This window comes from Ovis canadensis, chromosome 20, assembly GCF_042477335.2.
Source record: "Ovis canadensis isolate MfBH-ARS-UI-01 breed Bighorn chromosome 20, ARS-UI_OviCan_v2, whole genome shotgun sequence".
In the NCBI taxonomy this organism is placed as follows: Eukaryota; Metazoa; Chordata; class Mammalia; order Artiodactyla; family Bovidae; genus Ovis; species Ovis canadensis.
This window is the reverse complement of record NC_091264.1, coordinates 25,000,813-25,025,641: the sequence shown is the minus strand read 5'-3', so window position 1 is coordinate 25,025,641 and position 24,829 is coordinate 25,000,813. Positions and strand designations below refer to the sequence as shown.

The 24,829-nt window shown below is 38.2% G+C and overlaps 1 protein-coding gene across 1 annotated transcript in view; it reads left to right on the top strand.

Annotated features, from left to right (window-relative positions):
• SRPK1 (SRSF protein kinase 1) overlaps nucleotides 1–23,210 on the top strand; it is a 67,965-nt gene extending 44,755 nt beyond the window's left edge. Inside the window, 9 exon segments of the mRNA XM_070289419.1 lie at nucleotides 101–266; nucleotides 3,127–3,152; nucleotides 3,558–3,771; nucleotides 4,153–4,572; nucleotides 5,292–5,392; nucleotides 10,841–10,948; nucleotides 15,689–15,758; nucleotides 19,217–19,309; nucleotides 20,720–23,210. Of these exon segments, the coding sequence (XP_070145520.1) occupies nucleotides 101–266; nucleotides 3,127–3,152; nucleotides 3,558–3,771; nucleotides 4,153–4,572; nucleotides 5,292–5,392; nucleotides 10,841–10,948; nucleotides 15,689–15,758; nucleotides 19,217–19,309; nucleotides 20,720–20,904 (1,383 nt within the window). The 3' untranslated portion in view covers nucleotides 20,905–23,210.
• Nucleotides 23,211–24,829: the final 1,619 nt, after the last annotated feature.

Here is a 24,829-nt window from a genome sequence, read left to right as displayed (position 1 = left end):
TTTATATCTTTATTTTTCCCAGTGTTGTACTGTAGCTTTTTCCTTCTCCAGGAAGGCTTGTATTCCGTGTTTGCAAGTCTACTGCTCTGTTCCCATTCAGGTGTTACAGGGTCTGGATTACTTGCACACCAAGTGCCGTATCATCCACACTGACATTAAACCAGAAAACATCCTGTTGTCAGTGAATGAACAGTACATCCGGAGGCTAGCTGCAGAAGCAACAGAATGGCAGCGCTCTGGAGCTCCGCCACCTTCCGGATCTGCAGGTATATTTTCTTTGGGGACTTGGTTTTCATTAGAAGTTAAAAGTTCCTGTTTTTATTCTATTACCTGGCAGTCAAGTAAAGCACCACTAATTCACTTAATAGTAAGGTACAGTAAGTACTTATGTAAGAAATAATTCCAGACTCCAGACTTTTTTATACTGAGTATTATTTCCATAGGGGAAGAATACTATGCCTTTTAGGTTCAAATATGTTGTATATTATAAAACCTGATTCGTGTTACAATGTTTTCTCTTGTGATTTGATGGTCTTTTTTTTTTTTTGGTGTTCATATATGCTGACCTGTGTGAATCAGTGATTCTTGTGCAGTGGCATGATAGCATTGCTGTTAAAAGTATGAGTTTGAGCACTGGAGTGGACATACCTGTTTTGAATCCTTGGGCAAGGGATTTGACTGCATTTTTCCTCATGCATAACTTATTGGGATTAAATTTCACATGAAGCAATTAGTAGTATGCCACACAGTATTATGTGTAAAATAAATGGTGGCTACTATGATTACGATTGATTTTTTTTTTTTCTGTTTGTGGTATAGATTTTAATTTTAATAATTTAATTATATTTGAGGAACTCTCTTGATCCTCAAGGTAAAGTATCAATTGTCCATACACATCCCTTAAAAAAAAGAATACCTCCACAGGGGCAAGGGGCAGCTGTTCAGTGGGCATAGAGTTTTCATTTTTACAAAATGAAAAAGTTCTAGAAATGTTCTGCAACTATGTGAAATGAACACTGCTGAACTGTATACATTACAGTGGTTAAAAGGGAAATTTTATGAGTTTCAGTTCAGTTCAGTCGCTCAGTTGTGTCTGACTCTTTGTGACCCCATGAATCACAGCACACCAAGCCTCCCTGTCCATCACCAACACCCGGAGTTTACTCAAACTAATGTCCATCAAGTCGGTGATGCCATCCAGCCATCTCATCCTCTGTCATCCCCTTCTACTCCTGCCCCCCATCCCTCCCAGCATCAGAGTCTTTTCAAATGAGTCAACTCTTCACATGAGTTTCAGCTTCAGCATCAGTCCCTCCAGTGAACACCCAGGACTGATCTCCTTCAGAATGGACTGGTTGGATCTCCTTGCAATCCAAGGAACTCTCAAGAGGCTTCTCCAACACCACAGTTCAAAAGGATCAATTCTTTGGCTCTCAGCTTTCTTCACAGTCAACTCTCACATCCATACAGGACCACAGGAAAAACCATAGCCTTGACTAGACGGACCTTTGTTGGCAAAGTAATGTCTCTGCTTTTGAATATGCTATCTAGGTTGCTCATAACTTTTCTTCCAAGGAGTAAGCATCTTTTAATTTCATGGCTGCAGTCACCATCTGCAGTGATTTTGGAGCCCAAAAAAATAAAGTCTGACACTGTTTCCACTGTTTCCCCATCTATTTCCCATGAAGTGATGGGACCAGATGCCATGATCTTCGTTTTCTGAATGTTGAGCTTTAAGCCAACTTTTTCACTCTCCTCTTTCACTTTCATCAAGAGGCTTTTGAGTTCCTCTTCACTTTTTGCCATAAGGGTGGTATCATCTGCATATCTGAGGTTATTGATATTTCTCCTGGCCATCTTGATTCCAGCTTGTGCTTCTTCCAGCCCAGCATTTCTCATGATGTACTCTGCATAGAAGTGAAATAAGCAGGGTGACAATATACAGCCTTGACGTACTCCTTTTCCTATTTGGAACCAGTCTGTTGTTCCATGTCCAGTTCTAACTGTTGCTTCCTGACCTGCATACAGGTTTCTCAGGAGGCAGGTTAGGTGGTCTGGTATTCCCATCTCTTTCAGAATTATCCACAGTTTATTGTGATCCACACAGTCAAAGGCTTTGGCATAGTCAATAAAGCAGAAATGGATGTGTTTGTGGAACTCTCTTGCTTTTTCGATGATCCAGCGGATGTTGGCAATTTGATCTCTGGTTCCTCTGACTTTTCTAAAACCAGCTTGAACATCTGTAAGTTTGTGGTTCACGTATTGCTGAAGCCTGGCTTGGAGAATTTTGACCATTACTTTACTAGTGTATGAGATGAGTGCAATTGTGCAGTAGTTTGAGCATTCTTTGGCATTGCCTTTCTTTGGGATTGGAATGAAAACTGACCTTTTCCAATCCTGTGGCCACTGCTGAGTTTTCCAAATTTATGAGTTTATTTTACCACAATTTAAAAAAAATTATTTTTTAAGGAAGACTGAAGAGTCTACCTTCCAGCTAAACTAAACTAATATCTGTAACATACTATGTAATAAATTACTGTAACTGTTGATACCACTTTCCTTTTAAAACTGACAAGTGCCAAGAGGAACTAGTCTTAGGTAAGAGATGAGATGGTTGTTGGCTATCATTTTCCATTCTAAGCACTACATGGGAATGGGATTTTAGCAACATTAATAGTGTGAATTGGGCTACCCTGTGGATCAGTGGTGAAGAATCCGCTTGCCAGTGAAGGAGAGGCAGGTTCAATCTCTGGGTTGGGAAGATCCACTGGAGAAGGAAATGGCAACCCACTCCAATATTCTTGCCTGGGAAATCCCATGCCTGGTGGGCTGCAGTCCATGGGGTCACAAAAGAGTCAAACACGACAGCAACTAAACAATAGTGTAAATCAGAAAGGGGAACTTGGTTCTTTGCATATACTGATGCTATCTGGAGAAGAGTTTATTTAAATTTATTTTAAATGTGTCAGCTTTTCTGTGCATTGTTCTTTAAATGTTATTTTTTTAATGTTGTTTCTAACAGTTGCTTAACAAACTATACAAAAAAGACTTCACTCTGGTAGGGTGTCTTAGTTTATATTGCCTGCTGAATGCCAAGATTCTGACTTAGTTTTCTTTTCTTTTCAGTCAGTACTGCACCCCAACCTAAACCAGTAAGTATAAGGTGTTTCTACATTTAATTCTGATCTACGGGCAATGGGCAGGGGTTTTAGAGTTTGGAAAACAAAGAAAAAATGTTCCTGTGCTTCTGTAATTTTCTCCAGTAAATTCCTATGTGTCTTCAGCAAGTTTGTACTGGTGAGGCCTCCATAAATTTGAGCGTGTATGAGAGTTAACCAGCCCCACAGACTGTTCTGAGGACCGAGATTTGTTGTGTATTTTGTTACAATTTGGTTTTATAAGAGTATCTGCATTTTTTTAGTTAATGAAAAACTTAAGTGTTGTGTTAGGGAAATAGTGGAATTTAATCAGGAAGTAATTAAAATTAATAGTTATCTCCAACTAGGGGTAATGGATTAGCCACCTGAAGGCTTTATCTGTTTGTAATCTCCTCCCAGGCTGACAAAATGTCAAAGAATAAGAAGAAGAAATTGAAGAAGAAGCAGAAGCGCCAGGCAGAATTACTAGAGAAGCGAATGCAGGAGATTGAGGAAATGGAAAAAGAGTCGGGCCCTGGGCAGAAAAGGCCAAACCAGCAAGAAGAATCAGAGAGGCCTGTTGAAAGACCCTTGAAAGAGAACCCACCTAATAAAATGACCCAAGAGAAACTTGGTATAAATAGAGCATCACAAATTACTTTATAGCAAACTTTAATTTATCATTGTTATATCATGTAGTGGTTTCATGCGTACACAGCATCTCTGGGGGTGTCCTTACACAGTAAGAATACAGAACTTGTCATAAATGTTAGGGAGGTAATATTCAGATGTAATTTCTAAGTTTTCTCAGGAAATGCAACATAGACCTTTTTTAGCAGTTGGGTAAGAATTAGAAGATCTTTGTCCTTCCATGAATAGGCTTTCGATATGCAGTCATGTTTTTATGTCACTCTGTATAAGTTCTGGAAAATGCTTTAATCTTATGGAGAGATTTTTTTTTTCTCTTTCATGCATATGCATACATGTACATCCTTTTTGTCTGTTTGTTCCTTAGAAGAGTCAAGTACCATTCACCAGGATCAGACACTTACAGGACGTGGTATAGAGGGTGGTGCAGCAGAAATTAATTGCAATGGCGTAATTGAAATCATTAATTATACTGAGAACAGTAATAAAGAAACATTGAGGCTTAAAGAGGATCTACGTAATGCTAATGACTGTGATATCCAAAATTTGAAGCAGGAACCTAGTTTACTAAGTTCCCAAAATGGAGACAGCAGCACATCTCAAGAAACAGACTCTTGTACACCTGTAACCTCTGAGGTGTCCGATACCATGATGTGCCAGTCTTCATCAAATGTAGACCAGTCATTCAGTGAACAGGACATCAGCCAACTTCAAGAAAGCATTCGGGCAGAGATACCCTGTGAAGATGAACAAGAGCAAGAACATAATGGACCACTAGACAACAAAGGTAGTTTCCCATTACTCCTTCCCTCTATAAGATATTCATGAATTTCTGATATGTCAGACAAAGACAAATAATGTATGTTACCACTTCTATGTGGAACCCAAAAAATAAATGAATTAGCAAAACAGAAATTGACTTACAGGTATAGATACAAATGAGAAGAGAGAGAAGGGGAAGGAAAGATGGAGGTGGGGACTGAGAAGAACAAGCTACTATGTATAATAAAATAGACAGGCTAAGCGATATATTTTACAATCCAGGGAAATACAGCATTATTTGTGGTTACTTTAAATGGAGTATAATCTATAAAAATGCTGAGTTGCTATGTTGTATACTGAAACTAATATGTTATAAATCAACTATACAATTTTTTTAATTACCATATAGAAAAAAATCATGAGTTTCTAAAATAAAAGTATTCCTTTGTTGTCATAAATACAGCTTTACAGCAGGTGTCCGAGTTACCTTCAATGTATAGATGTGCAGTTCAGTTTGATCTTTATTGGTCATATAGTGAGTACCCAGCATTTCTACTTGTCGCTTTGAAGGCAGAGGTTTTATTTCTGGAAACTTGAGGTGTTGCTTTTACTTGTTTGCAGTCTTAGAAAATGTATTAATAGGTGGCCAGTTTGGGGCCTGGGTGTGTTACCTCAGAGTTTTATTAACCTTTGGATATTTCTCTGTTCATTGAACAGTCTTATTGATGATACTGTTGTCTATAGGAAAATCCACTGCTGGAAATTTTCTTGTTAACCCCCTTGAGCCAAAAAATGCAGAAAAGCTCCAAGTGAAGATTGCTGATCTTGGAAATGCCTGTTGGGTGGTAAGTTAAGCTTGTCTCAGTGTTTTGAAGGACTGGGGATAAATAAGAATTTGGACTTTGTCGTGCGAAAAGAAGAAAACATCTGCAGTTCTCCACCTAGATTGCCAGTGACCATTTTAACTTTCTCTTAACCTTTGCATGAGTAGAGAGAATGGTATGCTGGAACAGTCCCCTCTTGCCCCTACACCAGGTACCTGTCACTGACATTCAGTGATAGCCACTCTTGGCCAGTTTTATCTGTATCCTCTTTGACTTTCATAGACTAAATGCCCACGTTCAGACTTTCCCTTCTGTTTTTTAAATCAGCATCTAACCAACTTATTAATTGTAACCTTTTAATTCATTTAATATAGTTTGGACACTTTTTGTCAACCATAGATTTATATCAAATTCAGTTTTATGTGATACTTGCTAATATACTACAACCGTCACATATTCTTGACAGTTCTTTGTGATGAACAGTCTTTGCTCATGAGTCTTCTGTAGTTGACCTAGAACATGCCCTAGACATGAAATTGCTAAGTCAGAAGTTGAGTGTTTTTTTTTAAAGGGGGGTTTTGATACATAGTATCTTATTGATATTGTTGTTTACCAAGGTAGTGCTTTTGTGTTATTTTTAATGAATATCTTTTTAAAAATCTACAAAGATTTGCACATAAACAGTACTATTCAAAGAGCCATATGCTTTATAAACAGGGATACTGGAGACTATTGAGGTGAAATTCATTTTAATAGATCCTGTTTATTTTTATATTTCAAATTCTCTGTTCCACATGACATCCTATATCTAATGGTTCATAACCAAGTAGGATCTCAGTTTCAGTACTGATTCCGGAATATTGTGGTAACATTTTAACATGAAGTAAAAGTACTTAGCACTAATTGATAGGAATATGGAAAAGCTTTCTAGGTAATTGGGATTATTTCACCAGGCCACCATATTTTTACCTGTGTGACTACAGTGCCTCCTCACTTCTCTTCATTGTCCTTGCCTCTTACTGACTGTTCTCAACACAGCTATCAGAGTGATCCTTTCAAATGCATGTCAGATATTCTCAAAACTTTGTGGTGGCTTCCTTTAGAATGAATAGAAAGTCCTTACTGTGGCCCACATACCACCGCACCAAGCAAAATACTTAGTTCCTGTTCAGATGGCATCTTACCAGGGGGATCTTTGCCTGAACATCCACCTAACATAAACCACTACTCTTTACACGAATGCATCTTTTATATTCACTCACATATTTCCTTTTTTTTCCTCTCGCCCTTTCCCCTAAGTTTTCTTTCTCCACGGCACTTAACCCAATCTGATTCTGTATATTTGTTTAATATCCCTTTCGCTATCATGTATGTCCCATCACAGCAGAGATTTTTTTTCATTCATTGCTGTATCTGTAGTGCTTAGAATAGTACCTGGTACATAGGAGGTGCTTATTAAGTATTTAAAACAATTATAGAGGAAAACATTGACTCTGTAACAAAAATCACGTGGTATAAACTTCAAATGTTTGTCAGTTTTCTGCTCACGTCATTTCAAGCTCCTTTGCCTTTGTGTTTGGAACACCTTCCGTCATGCCTGCCTTGTGCATTTGGCATACTCTGTCTTACTTGGGTACAGTCTTTTCTGTCATTTTTCTACAATAGAATTAATGTCTTTTTTCTTTAGTTGTCACATACATTTCTGTTTTTAATGAGTCTCTATGCTAAAATGACTTTACCTTCTTTTCATGTGTTCACTCATTAGGCAAACGTGTGGGCACAGACTTGACCTGGGCACTAGGACGGCGGTGACTAGACAAGGCGCCTGTCCTGCCAGATCCTGGTCTGAGCTCACATCTTGTTGGTCTCTTAAGCACAGCAGCATCTGGCATTCTGTAATGGAATTTTATATTATTTTCAAAGAGCTTGGTTGTTTAAAATATTTTTGCTCATCACTTATGCACATACATATATAGCTTAGGGTCACTTACATAGATTTTTAGTTCAAAAATCTATGCCCTTCCTTTGCCAGTTTTTCACTCCCCCACGTAATGGTATTTACCTTCGTTATTGTTAATAAATAACTTAGGTATATTGCTTCCAATTCTTTTCAGTTTTAGCTATTTCTTCCTTTCCAATAGGACTTATCTGCCATTACACCTATTCCCTATCTTGTCAATTTAATAGGACTTTGGGCTAAATAATTTCATGTTTATATTATTAGGACTAATGCTGTCTTCAGCTGAACTAAGTATATATTGTTATGATTCCTTTTCCCTTTTTGCCTAACACTCTTGTTTCATTTATTTAGTCGTTTGTTGTTGTTGTTGTTGTTGTTTTTAACTTTTTATCATTTGATTCCACCCCATACTTTGACCCATTGCTTTGAATAGATACACTTTAATACACATGGATACCTTGGATGTTGGTCAACTTTTTCTTCCTAAAGTGCTCTGTCCTGGAACTTGTTGTCTGTGTTCATCTCTTTGGCTGCCCTGTGGGCCTGCTGCCTCACTGCCATTTGAGATTTCCTTTCATAGTCATCCTCGAGATTATTGTTAATTCTCTCTCTCTATCCATTTGTGTCTCTCTGATCTTCTTTCTTGGTGTACTCCTTCATGGTTTTTGTTTGAAACATATACAACTTCTAGTGGCTTCCTAAAGGAGTGAGCATCCTTACACATCTAATGTCTTTATTCTGGTTTTACTGCATGTAAAATTCTAGGGTGAAAATCATTTTCCCTCAGAATGTTTGTCATTGCTTCATGTTTTTCTAGTTTCCTGTCATTGCTGCTAAAAGACTAGAGTCATTCTGATTTTTGGACCTTTGTGTGAAATCTTTTCCACTGAGGAAGTCTGTGGGATCATTTAACAGCCATGTGCCTCATGACATCTATTTTCATCCATTAGCTAAGAACCCAGAGTGCACTGTCAGTGTTGAAACGCTGGTTCTTTGGTTTTGTTTCTTGATTTTTTTTTTTCTTTAATTCTCTTCTGTTCTAGCTCTGGTACCTCATTATTCAAATGTTAGATTTTATTCAGGTTCTCTAATTTTCTTACATATCTCTTCTATTTTCTAACACTTCCTTTTCCAGGAGATTTCTCAGCTTGTGCTTTTAAGCTTTATATTTTATTTCTTTTATTATATTGTTACTTTCTAAGAGTTCCTTGGTTCCATGATTATCTCTGAAAGGATATTATTTTTCCATTTTCTTCTTTATGTGGTATCTTCCTTGCCTTCTTTGTTTAGGGTCATTAAACAAAAGACTGACTGACTATTTGAATGGAGTGCCAGAAAGCTGTTAAGAAGCTTTGTGCCTGGTGGATCTTGTTGAATTATTCACTATAAAATGATCTGTCTGAGCTGTTTCATTTCATCCTCAGATGTCAAGGTCTTAGATTGGTCATATTTCCCACAGAAAACTTAAGTCTTCCTCAAATCTCTTAACCAGAAAGTAAATGCCTGACTGCTAGTGTTTTGAAAACTGAGGTAAGCTAGAAAACTGGGGGTTCAGCATACAGTTACATATAGTCACTTAATTGCCCTGTATTCAGAATAGTACTCTCCCGTCAACCATCCCGAGCATCCTCCAGGAACTGTTCTACCTGCTTCAGACAAAACCTCTGTGTCGGGTCAGGGAAGGGCTGTTACACTGCATCATGCCCGTGTTCTGAGCTCTGTTTCTTTAAAAGGTGTTCTAAAGCAATGTTCATTTGTTCAATCCCACTTACCCACCTACTTCCAGAAATAACCTGATACCTCTAAATCCTTATCCTTGGGAGGGGGAATACTGTGATATTTATCACCGTGCTTCTCAGCTTTCACTAGTGGCTTATTATTCAGCTTCCTTGGATCCATTAAGACATTTAACAACGATCTCTCTGCTTTCCAGCTCCTAAATTGTATTGCTGTGACTTCTTTGCCATTCTCTGTCTTTGTCAGTTTATTCTTTCTTTCTTTATTTTTTAAAATGTATTTATTTATTGAATGTGCCGAGTCTTAGTTGCAGCATGTGGGATCTAGTTCCCTGACCAGGCCCCCTGCATTGGGAGCACATGTCTTAACTACAGCCTACAGGGAAGTCCCTGTCAGTTTATTCGTTTAAAATTTAACACTGGATTCTCTACGAAAGTGGAGTTTTAGGAATAAGTGGATGTGTGTGTTTCCAGTTCAACTTCTTTTGATGATTCTTGGTCTCATTTATCATTTAGAGTCTTCCTAAGGCAGTAGTAAGGCACCATGTGTAAAGACAGCTCCCTTGAAAACAGCATGTCCATTTTTCTAAGTGTATCACCTGTAGCACATTTCCACTTCAAACTCAGTATCTGAACCCATTGTTTTCCTGTGAAACCACTTCTCTCTCGAAGTCTTTCCACCCGTTTTTGTTGACAGCCTCTACCACAGAGTTCCTTTTGACTCTTCTTCCTGTCTCCCGCTTCTAACCATTGAATTTTTAAATTGTGCTTATTCTTCCTGTGAATGTCCTTGGTTCTAACTCCTCTCTCCTGTTTTCACAGTCATTGTTCAGATATTCATTACTAAGCCTAAATCTGGCCATAAACCAGAAGAAAATTACCAGAATGGTGTTCTCAGAGGTCCTGTCAGTATTCTTACAGGACGCTCTCCTGTTTCCTAACATGCAGTGGTCTTTTGTCACCAGATGAAATCTGAACTCTTCAACCTAGCAGTTAGCTGTGTTTGGCTTTTGCACATGTCTTTCCATGCCTTTGTGATGTCCCCTCGACCTGAAGTACTTTTGGTCAAACTTGTTCCCTTTAGAGCTCCTCTCAGTGATGGTTTTCTGCTTGAAGCTTACTCTGCCTAAACTCCGCTGTTCACAAATCGCTGTTTTCTTTATTATTAGATGTTTTCCCTTTTCGCCCATACATGTCTTAGAGAAACTGGTTGTTTTGATGCTTGCATCTCCATATGGTTAACATGGTCCCCAAAATAAATGTTTTGTATTTTTGGAGTGGTGAGGTAGCAAAAGGAGACTGAAGGCAAGAAGTCTTTTTATGGGTGGTGTTTGTAAGGTTCTTAAAACTTGAAACTTACATCTTTTATTTTCTCATAATGAGAACGCAGCAAGGAAAAGTTTGAATGGAACCTAAATTGGTAACATTTATATGTTGAAATGCAAATTATTTTAGACAAACAAACAACTTAACTTTTGTTTGGGATAATAGTTTTCCATTTCTTACAAAACAATTTGTTATTGCCTAACCTGTGTATCTATATATAAGTTCAGGCTCATGTTTGCAGAAATAATTTGGAGCAGATGGCATGTAAAGAAAAGTGCTATTTAAAGCCAATAGGATAAAAATGATACTTAAGAAATGAGCTACATGAGAACTTTCGTTAAGGAAAAACTTTGGTGAATTTATCTTAATCTCCGTCATTAAGCAATTATGACTTGTTACTTCTTAGAATAAATGAATTTTAAAATACTGTTTCCTTCATTTACTCAGCATAAACATTTCACCGAAGATATTCAAACAAGGCAGTATCGCTCCTTGGAAGTTTTGATAGGCTCTGGCTATAATACCCCTGCTGACATTTGGAGCACAGCGTGCATGGTAATGTTTTTCCTGTCAACTTTAACTTGTTATATGGTAATTTGCTAATTTCAGTAGACCAGCAAATTTTAAAAATAGGAAAGGAATGTTTTTCTGACGATGCTAAAGCTGAAACTCCAGTACTTTGGCCACCTCATGCAAAGAGTTGACTCATTGGAAAAGACTTTGATGCTGGGAGGGATTGAGGGCAGGAGGAGAAGGGGACGACAGAGGATGGGATGGCTGGATGGGATCACTGACTCGATGGACGTGAGTCTGAGTGAACTCCAGGAGTTGGTGATGGACAGGGAGGCCTGGCGTGCTGCGATTCATGGGGTCGCAAAGAGTCGGACACGACTGAGCGACTGAACTGAACTGAACTGGCACTCTAAATCCCATGTCTGGAGATGTCTGAATTCAAAACCTTAGGTATAAACATCTGGCATTCCATTCGGTTCCTGCCCAATTCCTATTAGGTGAAGGAACCAAATGTTTCTTATTACAGATGGGGGCTGGGGGTAGGCATTAAAAACAACTACTCAGAAGTGGTATTGCTTTTGCAAGTTACAGGTACCCCTTTCCCTTTCAGCTCTATTATCAGATAGGAAAAACCCTCAAAATTGATGCCTTTTATACAGTTCTATATATTCAGCAGTCTTCAGACATCTTTGCACCTCACAAGATGACTGAAGCTCAGTTATCCATGGATTCTTAAGTTGCTGCTTTCTCCTTGTCAAGCAACTACTCAAGTGATCAGATTTAGTTGCTATTAAATGACTTCCCACAAATAGCCTCATGTTGCTGCTAAGTCGCTTCAGTCGTGTCCGACTCTGTGCGACCCCAGAGACAGCAGCCCACCAGGCTCGGCCGTCCCTGGGATTCTCCAGGCAAGAACACTGGAGTGGGTTGCCATTTCCTCCTTCAATGCATGAAAGTGAAAAGTGAAAGTGAAGTTGCTCAGTCATGTCTGACTCTTCGCGACCCCATGGACTGCATGCAGCCTACCAGGCTCCTCCGTCCATGGGATTTTCCAGACAAGAATACTGGAGTGGGGTGCCATTGCCTTCTCCGAGCCTCATGTTGGAACATACGAAATTGTTTCCTGAAATGGAGGTACTCTTTGATTTGTAGTTGTGTGTTTTACTTTTTTCTCTCCTACTTGTAAGTACCGTACTGGCAGGAGCCATGTCTGTTATTATGTATAGCTAAATGTCTGGTTCAGGGCCTGAGACCTTTTGAGGGGGTGCTTACAGTGCATTTCTAATGCTCACTACCCAGAGTCATCACAGACTTCACAGATTAAAGGCATAGTTTTCCACAAGACTGTTCTCACTTCAGACACCAGCTGCAAGCTCTGGGGTCCACAGGCACCTACACTCCTGACCATCTGGCTACGAATTGGGGATTTCCACTATCCTTTCAGATTCAGTAATTTGCTAGAATCATTCACAGAACTCAAGAAAGTGCTAAAATATTACAGTTCTGATATAAAGGATATAAATCAGGACCACCCAAATGAAAACATGCATATATTGAGGCCTGAGAGGGTACTAGAGATGAAGAAACTTCTGTGTTCTTAGCGTACTTGACTTTCCTGACAAATCAGTGTGTATCACCAACCAGGGAAGTTCACCCAAGCTTTGAGTGCCCAGAGTTTTCATTGAGATTTCATTACAGTCTCTAGCCTCCTTATCCTTCCGGGAGATTAGGAGGTCAGTTATGACAACACTCAGTTCAACACCTCAACCTTCTGATTGTACAGTTGGTCTTACCCACCCTGGGGGCATGTCCATCCCCCCTCTTGAAACTGTGTCTAGGGGCCCACTATGAGTCACCTCATTAGTATAAACTGAAGTGTGGTCCTAAGGGGCCCACCATGAATAAGAGTCACTTTTATGACTTGGAAATCCCAAGAGTTTAGAGGCACCCTCCCAGGAAACAAGAACAAGATCAAACAAATTCATTAGTATACAGTAATACTTAATTAATATTTGTGGGCCATCAAATGACTGAACTAAACCAGAGACATATTAAACTATAATTTCAGCTGCTATTTTGTTTTGACACATCAGTGGTCTTTTAAGCAGGGGGGCTACCTGAAATGAAGATGGTTTGGTATTGTGTGCACAAGATGAAAAACAGTGGGGAAAAAACTTCTTTCTTGCCATACTTTAAAGCTTTGTATTGGGGGATTTGATTTGGTAGAGGAAATAACTGATAGAGATGCCCCCATACAAATTATAGCTAGTTTGTAGGTGGCCTTTGATTTACTATAATATGGTTTTTAATAGTTTAGTTGAGGGCAGTAAGTCCTGCTTGCTGATTAAAATGGTACAATGTCAGGCTTAAGAAGTAAGGCAAAAAAGATGAAAGGAGGGGTTGGTTAACCTAGGCCCCTCTTTGGACCAGCTCACATACAGGAATTTTGTTGACTAAGGAAGGGAAAGCACTTAACTGACTTGAGACGGTACCATGAAAACTTGAGCCCCATTTATTACCGCAAATTTCTCTCATTTGCTAATAGACGTAGAAATATTGCTTTAAATATCACCATACTCAGAGAATAAAAATAAATCTTGGAATATCAGAAGTGTCCTGGAGACATGGATCCTCCTTCATCCAGTGCAATTAATTGATGGAAAGATTGGGACCCTTTCTGAGAAGTAAAAAGGCAAGTTGTGAGATTGCCTACCACTTTAGTGATTGGTACTACAAAGTTAGAAACAAGTTATAAGAAGGGAATGTTCTGTGAAGAGCATTAAGAATGAATAAAGAATAGATACTATCTCCATAGTTTTATCTTTCCCAGAATATCATATAGTTGAAATCATACAACATGATTCGTTAGCTTTTTTTTTACTTTGTAATACTCATTTATGGTTCCTCCGTGTCTTTTCATGACTTGATAGTTCATTGCTTTTTCGCACTGAATAATATTCCATTATCTGGAGGTACCAGGGCACTGGACTTAGTAACTGGTTTTGCCTGTGTCTGTTAGCATGACCCTGACGGGCACAGAATAGGCCCTTTGGTCTGCGTGAGACAAGGACAGGAGTGGAGGCACCAGAACCCTGGATTCTGGGATGGGCTTGGCCTTTTCCTTCTGGTCAGTTTTCTCATCTGTAAAGGAAAGATGTTCAACTAGGTGTTTTGTAATCAAGTTTCTAGGGGTTTTTAGTTCTGTTGTGATCTTTTGGTTTGGGTTGGGTTTTTTGTACTGTTAATTATAAAATTATAACTAATAAGCAACTACCTTATGTTCCAAAAATAAAGTTCTTTTAGAGAACTTTAAGTATCTAGGTGGAAAGATTTAGTTTTTTTTTATCTGTTTTTGTTTTGCCATACCACATGGCATGTGGAAGGAACTTTAGTTCCCCAACCAGGAATTGAACCTATGCCTCCTGCATTGGAAGAGTGGAGACTTAACCACTGGACTTCCAGGAAAGTGCCTAGAGTATTTTTAATTTTTAGAAAACCGTCTTCTTTTTTAACTTGTAATATTTTCACTGAGTCCCAACATGAGATGGAAAAATTAAAGTACTGGTTTTAGGAGAGATTGACAGATTTTGATGAAGAAGCAGCCGTTTGTTTCTGTTCTGCTTTGAGGGTGTAACAAGTATTTGCTTTATCAGTGTAGTTCAGTAACGAACTGCTAGCATGTAAAACAAGCTGTGCTGAGCAAGAAGCCACACAGCATTGCTGACATTTTAGAGACAATCCTGAAACTTCTGGTTTTGTGGTCTTGTTCTGGGCAGTAGTATAGCCCAGGTGATACATTTTTGAGAAAGACTCTTTTGTGACAATGGCAGACCACCAAGACCTAGACCTGGGTCTAAATTGAGAATGTGCCCCAACTAAATCCACCCCACATTCCTGAGATTGTCTGGGATACTTGGCACCATTGAGTCAGTCAAAATTAACCTGTGGTTACTAGCGCTTGACTGATAACTGTACTTTTTATATCAATAAGGTCCTTTTTAAAACTGCTGTTAAATTACTTGCTCTCTTGTTAATCATTGAAAAATTAATACAGCCCCATCATTCAAATGCTGTGCTCTATACTGACACTCCTAAGGAAATCACTTTTTCAGACCCTCTTAAACTCTGCTTACAAGTTTTCTTATTATAGGAGACATACCTCTCTTTTTCTGATTGGTGAATGCATACCTGCTGATCAGTATTAGTGGCTCCTGACTCCATTTATACTTCATCTTTTTCTGATTCTCTATAGACCAAGGAGTTGGAACTCTCTATCTGGGACAGTTTAACAAGTGCTTTCCAAAGCAAAACTTACTTTAAAAGTGCTTTCTACCAAACTCTAAATCCTAAGTAGAAAAATTTCTGAATTTTTTTGGTTTTGATTTTAGATACAAAATCTTAATTTCTAGCTGTGTGAATTTATTAAAAATACTCACCTCATGAATAATTTAATAACTTAGAATCACCTTAGATATGTCCCTCTCTGAGCAAAAAGAGAAACGTCAGAAAGTTGAGTTAATGGTTAAGAGATTGGGACGCAGGGAGCTTGGAATAATCCACATGTTGATGTTAACTGAGCTTTTGCAGTTTTCCTGCTCCATTTTATTAAGGTGCAGGTGTGAAAGGAAAGCTCTTTACGAATAATTTTAGACAATGTTTTAAATGATCATTTGCAGGTTTTTCCAAGAAAAAAAATTATTAAAATTGAGCCAAATAGCAGTAAACTTCCCCAGAGGTCTTTTTTTTTTAAATGCTTTCATAAGCTTTTCGTCTTTTTCTTAGGCCTTTGAACTGGCCACAGGCGACTATTTATTTGAACCTCATTCGGGGGAGGAGTACACTCGAGATGAAGGTAGGTCCTCTCACCTGAGGTTGTCTGTGCATGGTGGCTGTCATCTGTTAGTACTAAAGAGCCTTAGTCTTCTTAGTGTGCCAAGTGTATATAAATCCCAGAAAAGAAATATATTTTATATTAAGTATTAGATATAGTATATATTTTATGATAGATATTAAAGAATTCTATGTAAAGATTAGAGAAAAGGGCACAGTTACAGTTGGTTGAACTGAAACTTGTATTTGCCAGATTTCTTCTAAAGCATCTATGTCTTCCTGTATATTAGTAAACCAGCAATTCATTCCTAACCCAGTTTGGATCTACCTGTTCATCAATTTGTTGCCTAGTTATGCTTCCAACTTTATCTGGAAGTCAATTTCAACATACATACACTCCTTGAATGCAGAGAATATATCCTCTTTGTCTATATAAATTATACTGCATTTAGTGTTCTTTTTTTTTTTTCCTTTCTGAAAATGAAAGCTATATATTTTTTCTTTTTAAAGGATACTAACATTTAGAATTCCATTTTAAAAGAAAATACTACAGGTTTATATTTTACAATACCAGTAGGAAAAGCCCAAGCTGTCAGTTGCTCTGAGAGGCTGTGAAACCAGACAACTGAATGTGTGATTATATTTTTAATCATGGTGGCATTCAAGTAACTAGATGATAGCATGAATTTAAGAACTTTATTAAAGGAATGTTTTACCTTCTTTATTACATGATTTTGGCACTTTTGTTTTCAGAATCAGTGGGGATTGCTTTGAGAGAGTACTGCTGCTGGACCCACCCAGGGTGGAAAATAGGTCTTTTACTTTCTGTGCTTTCCTCAATTCTTTAAGAAAACAGGTTCTGTGCTGTATGGAACTGACAGTGCTGTTTTCTCAAACTGGAATGTCAATAGGCAGTGTTAGTAGAACCTCCTAATAAGTACTGTTTGGAAAATGCTCTGCTAACTAATCTCCATAGCCATATACCTATTTTAATGGGTAAAATTTGGACATAATTTCAGTACATAAGCCCCTTTTAAGAATATACTATAATTACTACCTCTGTACCCACTTGATTTTCCCTATTACCTGCTTGCTTCTTTTCTGGATTCTAAGTTTGGGGGCATAGACTTAACACTGTTTTAGAAATGCCCTACTAGGGACTTCCCTGGTAGTCCAGTGGTTAAGATTTCGTGCTCCCAATGCAGGGGGCCCAGGGTCAATCCCTGGTCAAGGTATTAAGATCCCACATGTTGCGCTGCACAGCACAGCAAAAAAAGAAAGCCCTACTTTATCTGTTTTGTAAGGGTAATTAATTTTTTTTCTTTATTTCCCTAGATTCCCTATAAATAGTCTGTGGTACAAAACTCATATAGTGGCTAGAATTATATTGTATGGGGTATTATGCTATCAAACCTGAAAAGTGAAATGTAAATGAAAGTTTCAAGAGACACAAGAGAACCAGTTACCCTAGATATTTAGATCATAACTTTTAGAAGTCCCTTCTGTTCCAGTCAATACTAATAGTCCTGAGATAAAACCTCAGAGTACTAACTACTATTTGACCTATAGGAGCAGAAAAAGTAAACGCTTACCCCTCGCTAGTATAGGCATAGAGTTAGGAGTCATGGTAGGACTGGGGCCTAAGTAGTGTGTCTTCTGCTATTAGTGACATGCCACAGCCCTGAACCTTAGAATAATACTCAATAATTTTGCCTGTCAGGTATATTAATCCTATTATTAATTGATAAACGAGAGGTAGGTTGCTGCAACTAAAAGTAATGTTACGATTTCAAGGGAAAAATAATTCTTCTCTAAGAAAAATACTAAAAGAACCAGTATTTTACTTGGAAGTTTACAGTAAGACAAATTATAGTCGCATTTATAATTAATTTATACAAAGATACTTCTTTGCAGATCCTGCCTAAAATTGGCAAAAATTTCATGTCAGTGAAATACTTGTTACCAGATCATAAATTCAGTCAGACCATCCAAAGGTTATAGTGAGTTCATGAATATAAACTTTTAAATATAATATAAACTGCATTTAAATGACACCAGTGAGTCCTTTACATGAAAAATAGGAAGCACCTGAAACCTTTCCAAATTCCCAGGTATGTGAATGTCCCTAGCATATTATTCCCCTCTGAGATACATTATTAGAAGTTTTCAGTGATTCCTTTTGACCTTGATTCTATAACTGCAAAATTTAAGTCATTTTTAAAACTGTTCTGTGGCTAGGAGCCATCGCCTTTTAAATCTCTTCATATGTTTCCTTCTGGCACCTGCAGGGAAAGCTAGTAGGGCTGTCTGTAGGTGTGGGCGCTGGTTAGTCCAAGCTCACCTCCTGGCAACAGACTGCACGTCTCCCTAGCAGCACTCACAGGCCATAGTCCTGCTGTGACAGTTATAAGGCACTGCGTGACTTAAACACTTTAGAGCCAAATGTAGTCAGGTATAATAGCTGTGCTTTAAATGTTGTTGCTAATTTTTTCTTTAAAAATATGATTTATTACAAAAAAACCCTCTGGACAAGACATGATGTGATAGGGGCTTTTATCTGAGCTCTAGCTCTTATTAGCTGTATAGCTCAAGTAGTCCATTCTCCTTGAGGTTTTAGTTTCTCCCCTTTAAAATGGGGTATTAATTTTTGGCCTGTTCTACAAGGTGATTGTGAAAACTTAATCATATGTGAGTGCTTTGTCGTGAACATTCTTAAATAAAGTGATATTATTTCCCGCAGAGCCCTATTGAACACTGTTATAAATATCTGTTATCAGTATCTATCCTAGAATGTCTGAAGCATATTGGCATACTTTTTACCTTACTTGTAAAACCCACCTGAACCTAGACATATAGACAAAATAGAAATAAAATGGATAAGCCTCCAAACTTTAGAATGGGACTTGCCAACTATAGGTGATCAATCACCTGAAATAATTCTTGGCCTTCCCAGTCTTCCCTTGAGTATCCTGGGTTTTATTTGTAGTTACTTTTAAGTAGCTAGTTCTTGAAAAAGCTATTCATAGAAAAACCTCTGTTACAGCTTGTCCTTGATCCTGTTCTTCTTACCCTTCTGTTTTAGACCACATTGCGCACATTATAGAGCTGATAGGCAGAATTCCAAGACGCTTTGCCCTCAGTGGGAAATATTCACAGGACTTCTTCAATCGCAGAGGTAGTATTGTTAACATGAGTTTTCATCTAGGTCCCAGGGATGCAGCTTCAGGAAGCAGAGCATTCACACCAAGATGGTTTTTAGTTACCACTCAAGTCCCACTGGAGTGGTTATCTGATTTGTAATGGTTTTCTGGATTCTCCATTAGATGGATAGAGTCCTCTTCTCATTTAGGACAGAAAGCAAGCTGAAATGCTTTACAAAGAGGTGTGCATGCTACTCTTTCTGCCGGTGTTTAGAACTACATTCGTTATTCCTATTATGTATGTCTTTTTCCCCCCTCTTGAAATGTTTGAAACATACAGATCACATTGCATTGATCATAGAACTTCTGGGGAAGGTGCCTCGCAAGCTCATTGTGGCAGGAAAATATTCCAAGGAATTTTTCACCAAAAAAGGTAAAAGAAGTGTGTTTGTTCCCAGACATTGAGGGGACAAAAGTGTTTGACAATGAAGAGGTAAGTACTGCTGGTGTCCTCAACACCTGAAGAAGGATGCTTCTGCCTTGAATGTGGAGCTGTGACTTTGCAGAGACTGGAGCCAGACCATCTGGGTTCAGATTCCAACTGCTGTACTACTGATGTGGTCTTTGACCCAAACTCAGTCTCCTGATTTCTAAATGGGGATTACTTCATATTAAATTAATTAGTAGCTGGCACATAGTTCTTTGATTACTCCTACTATAGCACTTCTGAAAAATGGGCAGATTTTGCTGAGGCAGTTCTATCAAAAGACAAGTAGAATTAATTAACTTTTATACTTTCAATTTCATAAGTTTATATTATCATTTATTAGTAAGGAAAACAAAGATAAAATTCACCTTAAGTTTTTTACTGGATAATATTATGTTGGCATATTTAAATATGTATTTTTTATGCATTTCAAATACTGAAATGTGAAAACCTGATCTTACAAGGGGCTAGAAAACTGTCTAACCTTTTTTCCTTTTTTGTCATGGTTCCCTTTTTCCTCAAAATCTCTGCACTTGGGCTGAGAAAAATCTCTTTTTGTCAGCACGTAAGAGCAAGCATTTCTTAATGTTTCTATTTGGGGCAAGAAAATGGTGAAGTGCTTCCTGAGGGTTCTTCCTTGTGTGCAAAGTCAGGTTAATGGCATGCATGTACCAAGTAGGTAATCAGGCACTCACTGCCCACAGAAGAGACTTCAAATAAGTGTTATATAAGAAAAAAATTTTAAAGCAGCATTAACCTTAACAAGTCACTGATAATTGACTACCTTTAAAAAAAAAATTTTGTTTCGAGGAGGCAAAAGGAGATTGATGTTCCAAAATGGTACAGTGTGATGCAGCTGTATCTGAAAATTTGTTTTTTTAGTTTTGTTGCTTTTATACATGTTGGACGTGGTTTTTAGCTCTTTATTTTTTAATTACTGCCTTATTTTGAAGCAACATTTACTAGATTATTGAGCCAAAAATAGAGTACAAGCAAACTGTGTATGTGGTAATAAATTGCCTCTGAATACCATGAGACCATGCTGAGTATATCGGCTTTTAATTTTCAGTTTCTTGAATACCTAGTTCCTGACAGGCCTACCCAGCTTGCTCAGGACGAAAAATCCTAGAATGGTGGATCAAAATACTGTTTTAAATTTTTAGGCCTCGTGGAAAAATGGAGACACTTCTTTCCAAGGAATGCATTAGATAAGAGAGGTGCTTTATGAATGGAGAAGGATTAGATTCTGGTGGCAGTTTGATTTCTTGATAGACTGCCTGGATTAGCTCCTGGATTTCCACAGAACAGTGTCACTTACCAATGTTGGTCAGTTTCTTTGTACTGTCTTTACCGTAGGTGACCTGAAACACATCACGAAGCTGAAACCCTGGGGCCTTTTTGAGGTTCTAGTGGAGAAGTATGAGTGGCCTCAGGAAGAGGCAGCTGGCTTCACAGATTTCTTACTGCCCATGTTGGAGCTGATCCCCGAGAAGAGGGCCACTGCCGCCGACTGTCTCCGGCACCCTTGGCTCAACTCTTAAGCCCGGTCCAGCACCGCAGCAGAGATCACAGGCTGGCCCTCTACCCCTCCCCTCTAAGCATTTCCCTCTTCCCTTTTCAGGGTGAAGCTCTGCCTTCAAGGGTTTCTAGGGTGTTGTGTCTTTTGTCTAATCCAACATGTTCATTTGGGTTTGCTTACTTGACCCTGTGGAGATCCTCCCACAGCCATTGGGCATCCTAGGTGAATTTGGCCTTGATTGGGCTCTGCCAAAGACTAATGGACTAAAATGTGAAACAGCCTCACACCCTGTACCCTTGTCTTTCCATTAGGACATCCTTTAAATTATAAGCATCCTTTTAAAAAGAGCTGTGAAGATGTATGAGCTCATCCTTTTATTCACTGACTCTGAGAGTCAAACATTCTAGTGCATATCGTGTTGCCAGCATAAGGATGAGAAGGGGAAAGGGTGTCACTTCCGTGTACAGCAGAGACATTAAACTTGCTGTATCCAGGCTGCATCATCTTCCTGGATTGTTTCTGTTGTCCTCTTATCTTCACATTTTTTCTGCGACTTTTAAGCTACTGTGTTTTTAAATGAGCTGTATAAACACCAAATTTAGGTAACATTTATCACTGTTCAAAGCACTGTCAAATTCCTTTCATCCTTTAATAACCCTAAGGTCCTCGAATCTTCAGTCTGATTTTTGATGGAAACAAAACTGGAACCATTGACTAGTAATTTCTTCAGAACCACATATGTTCTGCAAACAGTCCTTTCCTGTGTCTTTTCTGTACCCTAATAGCAGAAATACTTTGATTGGCTGTTTATTTTTTTGTTTTTTTTAATCCCTGGCTGGCACTTTACTCATTGCACTTGAGTTTATTGCCCCATAATTAAAGAATTCAGGATGACTCTGGAAAAGAGAACTAAGTTTCAGAGATTTTCCCATCTGAGAAGAAACTATCCTAGAGTTCTTGGTTTGTTTTTTGGGTTTTTTGTTTTGTTTTGTTTTTTTTACAAACAGTCCCCAATTTTTATTTAGGGCCTTTGCTTTACCTTGTCCAGAATTCAGCCGTGAAGCAGTTTCCCCTTATGGCTTTGCCCTTCTCATTTTCTCAGAGGCTTCAGGTCTTAAACGAAATCCCAGGATACAAGAATCAAGGGGAGGGGGTGGGATGGCACTTTTTTCATTGTTGTTTATTTTGAGGGTTGTGTTTGTTTTTTTTTTTCTTTCTCGATTGGTTTAAGATTAGCCATTCTCTGCTGCTATTTCCTTGTATAATGTAAGTTTTAAATTTTGAGATGATTGAAAATGTACTTGAGGCTTTTTTTTTTTAATGGGAAAAGGCTTTGTGAATCTTATTTTAGAATGAGCCTCTCCTAGACTTGCCCTAGACATTACATATATTCCTCGGGTCATACTGAAAAGCAAAAGAGGCAGGATTGGGGTCACAGCTGCTTGTTCGCACGGACCAAGTGGGCCTCGGGGATTCAGCATTCTCCAGAAGTGGCTACGGGACTGATTTACAGAAAGCCAAGGAGGTGCAACTCGAGGCTCTGCTAACAAAGCAGCGATGAGACTGCTGGGTGGCCAACTCCCTGTACAGAAAATTGGAATCTAGATTCTGTCATTTACCAACAAAGGCAAAGGAAAAAGTGGTGCAATTATGCAATCCGTTTAACTCACAAACATGTTACCCTGAATAACTGGCCAGCCATTTCATCGGATCCTTGATGGTAATCCTGAAATCAGACATGTTCCTATAGAAAGAATTTTAAGTGAGGCTCTCTATGCACCTATCAAGAATAAAGAAAATAGATTGTATCAAACAACGGCAGGGAAAATCCTTCAGCAGTTCTAATCCACTTTTGGTTTTCAGCGATATATACATCTAAAGCAATACGAGACTAGAACTGAATTCTTTCCTACACTGTAAAATCACAATTGTGGAATGATAGGAACTCTGGTGATGACATTAAGGTGAACTAAGCAAAACATACACAAATAGAAGGCCCTGTTTTAACAGCTAACATGAAGAGACATGTAATGAGAGAACCTGTAACTTCATTTTGGAAATGTTTTCCCACCAAATAAGGGCTTTCCCCCCATCTCTTAAGGAGCCAGATGAATTCAAAGCCGTAGAAAGAGGCAGCTGTAGAATTTGATCTTCCAAGTATCCCATGTACCTTTATTGAACTTATTGTCAAATTGCCAGGATCTCACTAAAGGATTTCTATTTGCTCTCAGTAAAATATAAAACCCCAAACACATTTTTATTCTTTCTACTGGGTGCATTGTCTGTTTTCTTTGTAAATGCAGTACAATAAAATTATTTAATAACCTACGTGTTTCCAGAAGATTTCTGTTTGTTGCCCAAGTTAATCTGACATAGCTTCAGAATGGAGGAACGGATTGGTTGAGTTACTTTTTGAACTTAAATATACCATGAAACTGTATAACTTCAACACATTATTTTGTGGGGTTTGTAGCTTTGCTTCTATCTTTAAGTTGGAGGTGAAGTGGGATTAACAAAGTACATTTTGGAAAATTCTAAGAAAATTGTTATTCCTATAACTCCACCATTTTTCCTGAATATTTGTGGGTTGTCTCTTTTTTCTCTCTCTCTAAAGATCACAAAGTGCAAAATACCAAAATTTTGTGAATCTCAAGGCACTGGGATACACAGGCTTTCATATATTTGTCTCATTCACCCCTCAGTATAAATTCTTAGAAATGGATTGGCTGGGGCAGAGAGTAAGCACATTCTAAAGGCATTTAGTAAATGTTGCCTAACTTAAGCAGAGAACAGTTGGGCTGGTTTGTGGTGACCAACAGTGTTTGAATGAGCCTGTTGTAATCTCTCTCATTTTATTCCTAATAGCCAGTTTGATTGCCCCAAAGGGGAGTATCTTGTTTTAATTTGCATATTGGATGACTAGTATGGTCAGAAGCTTGTTTCATAGGTTTTATTGGCCCTTTTTTGGTCATTTGCCTACGTTACCCAACTTTTCTTTTGGCATGCTTCCCTGTTTGATGATTTGGTAACATTTTTGCCATTTTTCTGTCGCATTTTCCAGTTTTTTTAATTTGCCTTTCATTTTTGTGATAATGTTTATTCATAAAGCCCTTCTCTAGCCCTGAACTCTATGTAAACTGCTTAATTATTTTGCTCTAATTGAACTATGCTTTAAGGTATACGCAATGTGTTCATATTGTAGTATTGACCAGAATGTAACCTGTTTAAAAAACAACCAAAAATTAAATTGGAATTCTTCAAACCAGCATGTTCATCAGACTGACAATTCTAGGCAGTCCCTCTAAGTCTTGTGTTAAGCTATCTCAAAAGAACCATCAAACTGAGTTGCAGTTACAACCCTTAGTATCCACAGGGCAACCATTAAGCTGTTCCAGAGGTGAAATTCAGAAACTACTGAGATGATATGTATTTATCCTTTTAAGTCATTGCACAAATATTAACCCACACCACCTCCTTATGATATCAGAAACATCTCAGTTAAAAAACCATAAAGCTTGAGATCATGTGTTTAGAAGCTTTAACTAAGCAAGTTTACATTAGTACCTACTTCTGTTACTGACGAGAGTTTTCCATACATAGATTATCTGGTTTTATATCCTACCAAGTTCACTCTTTTATCATAATCTCTTTTGTCCTTAATTCACATCTAGTTATTGCCCATTTTAATACTGTAATAGTAATAAGCCTTGCTCTCCATTTGGCAGAACTGGACCATGTTATGGAAGTATCAGCTGCCTGCGATTTGAGCTATGTTCTTAGAAGTTGTGCCCTTAAGACATTTCATTGGTTGCTTTGGATTTATTAAATACAGAGAAAAGTATGGTCAGTGTTGGCAATTAGAGGACCTTACTATAAATCCTTGAGGTTGGATAGCAAAAGTAGGAGGAATTTGAGGGTTAGGGCCTGTCATCTTCAGCAATTTATTA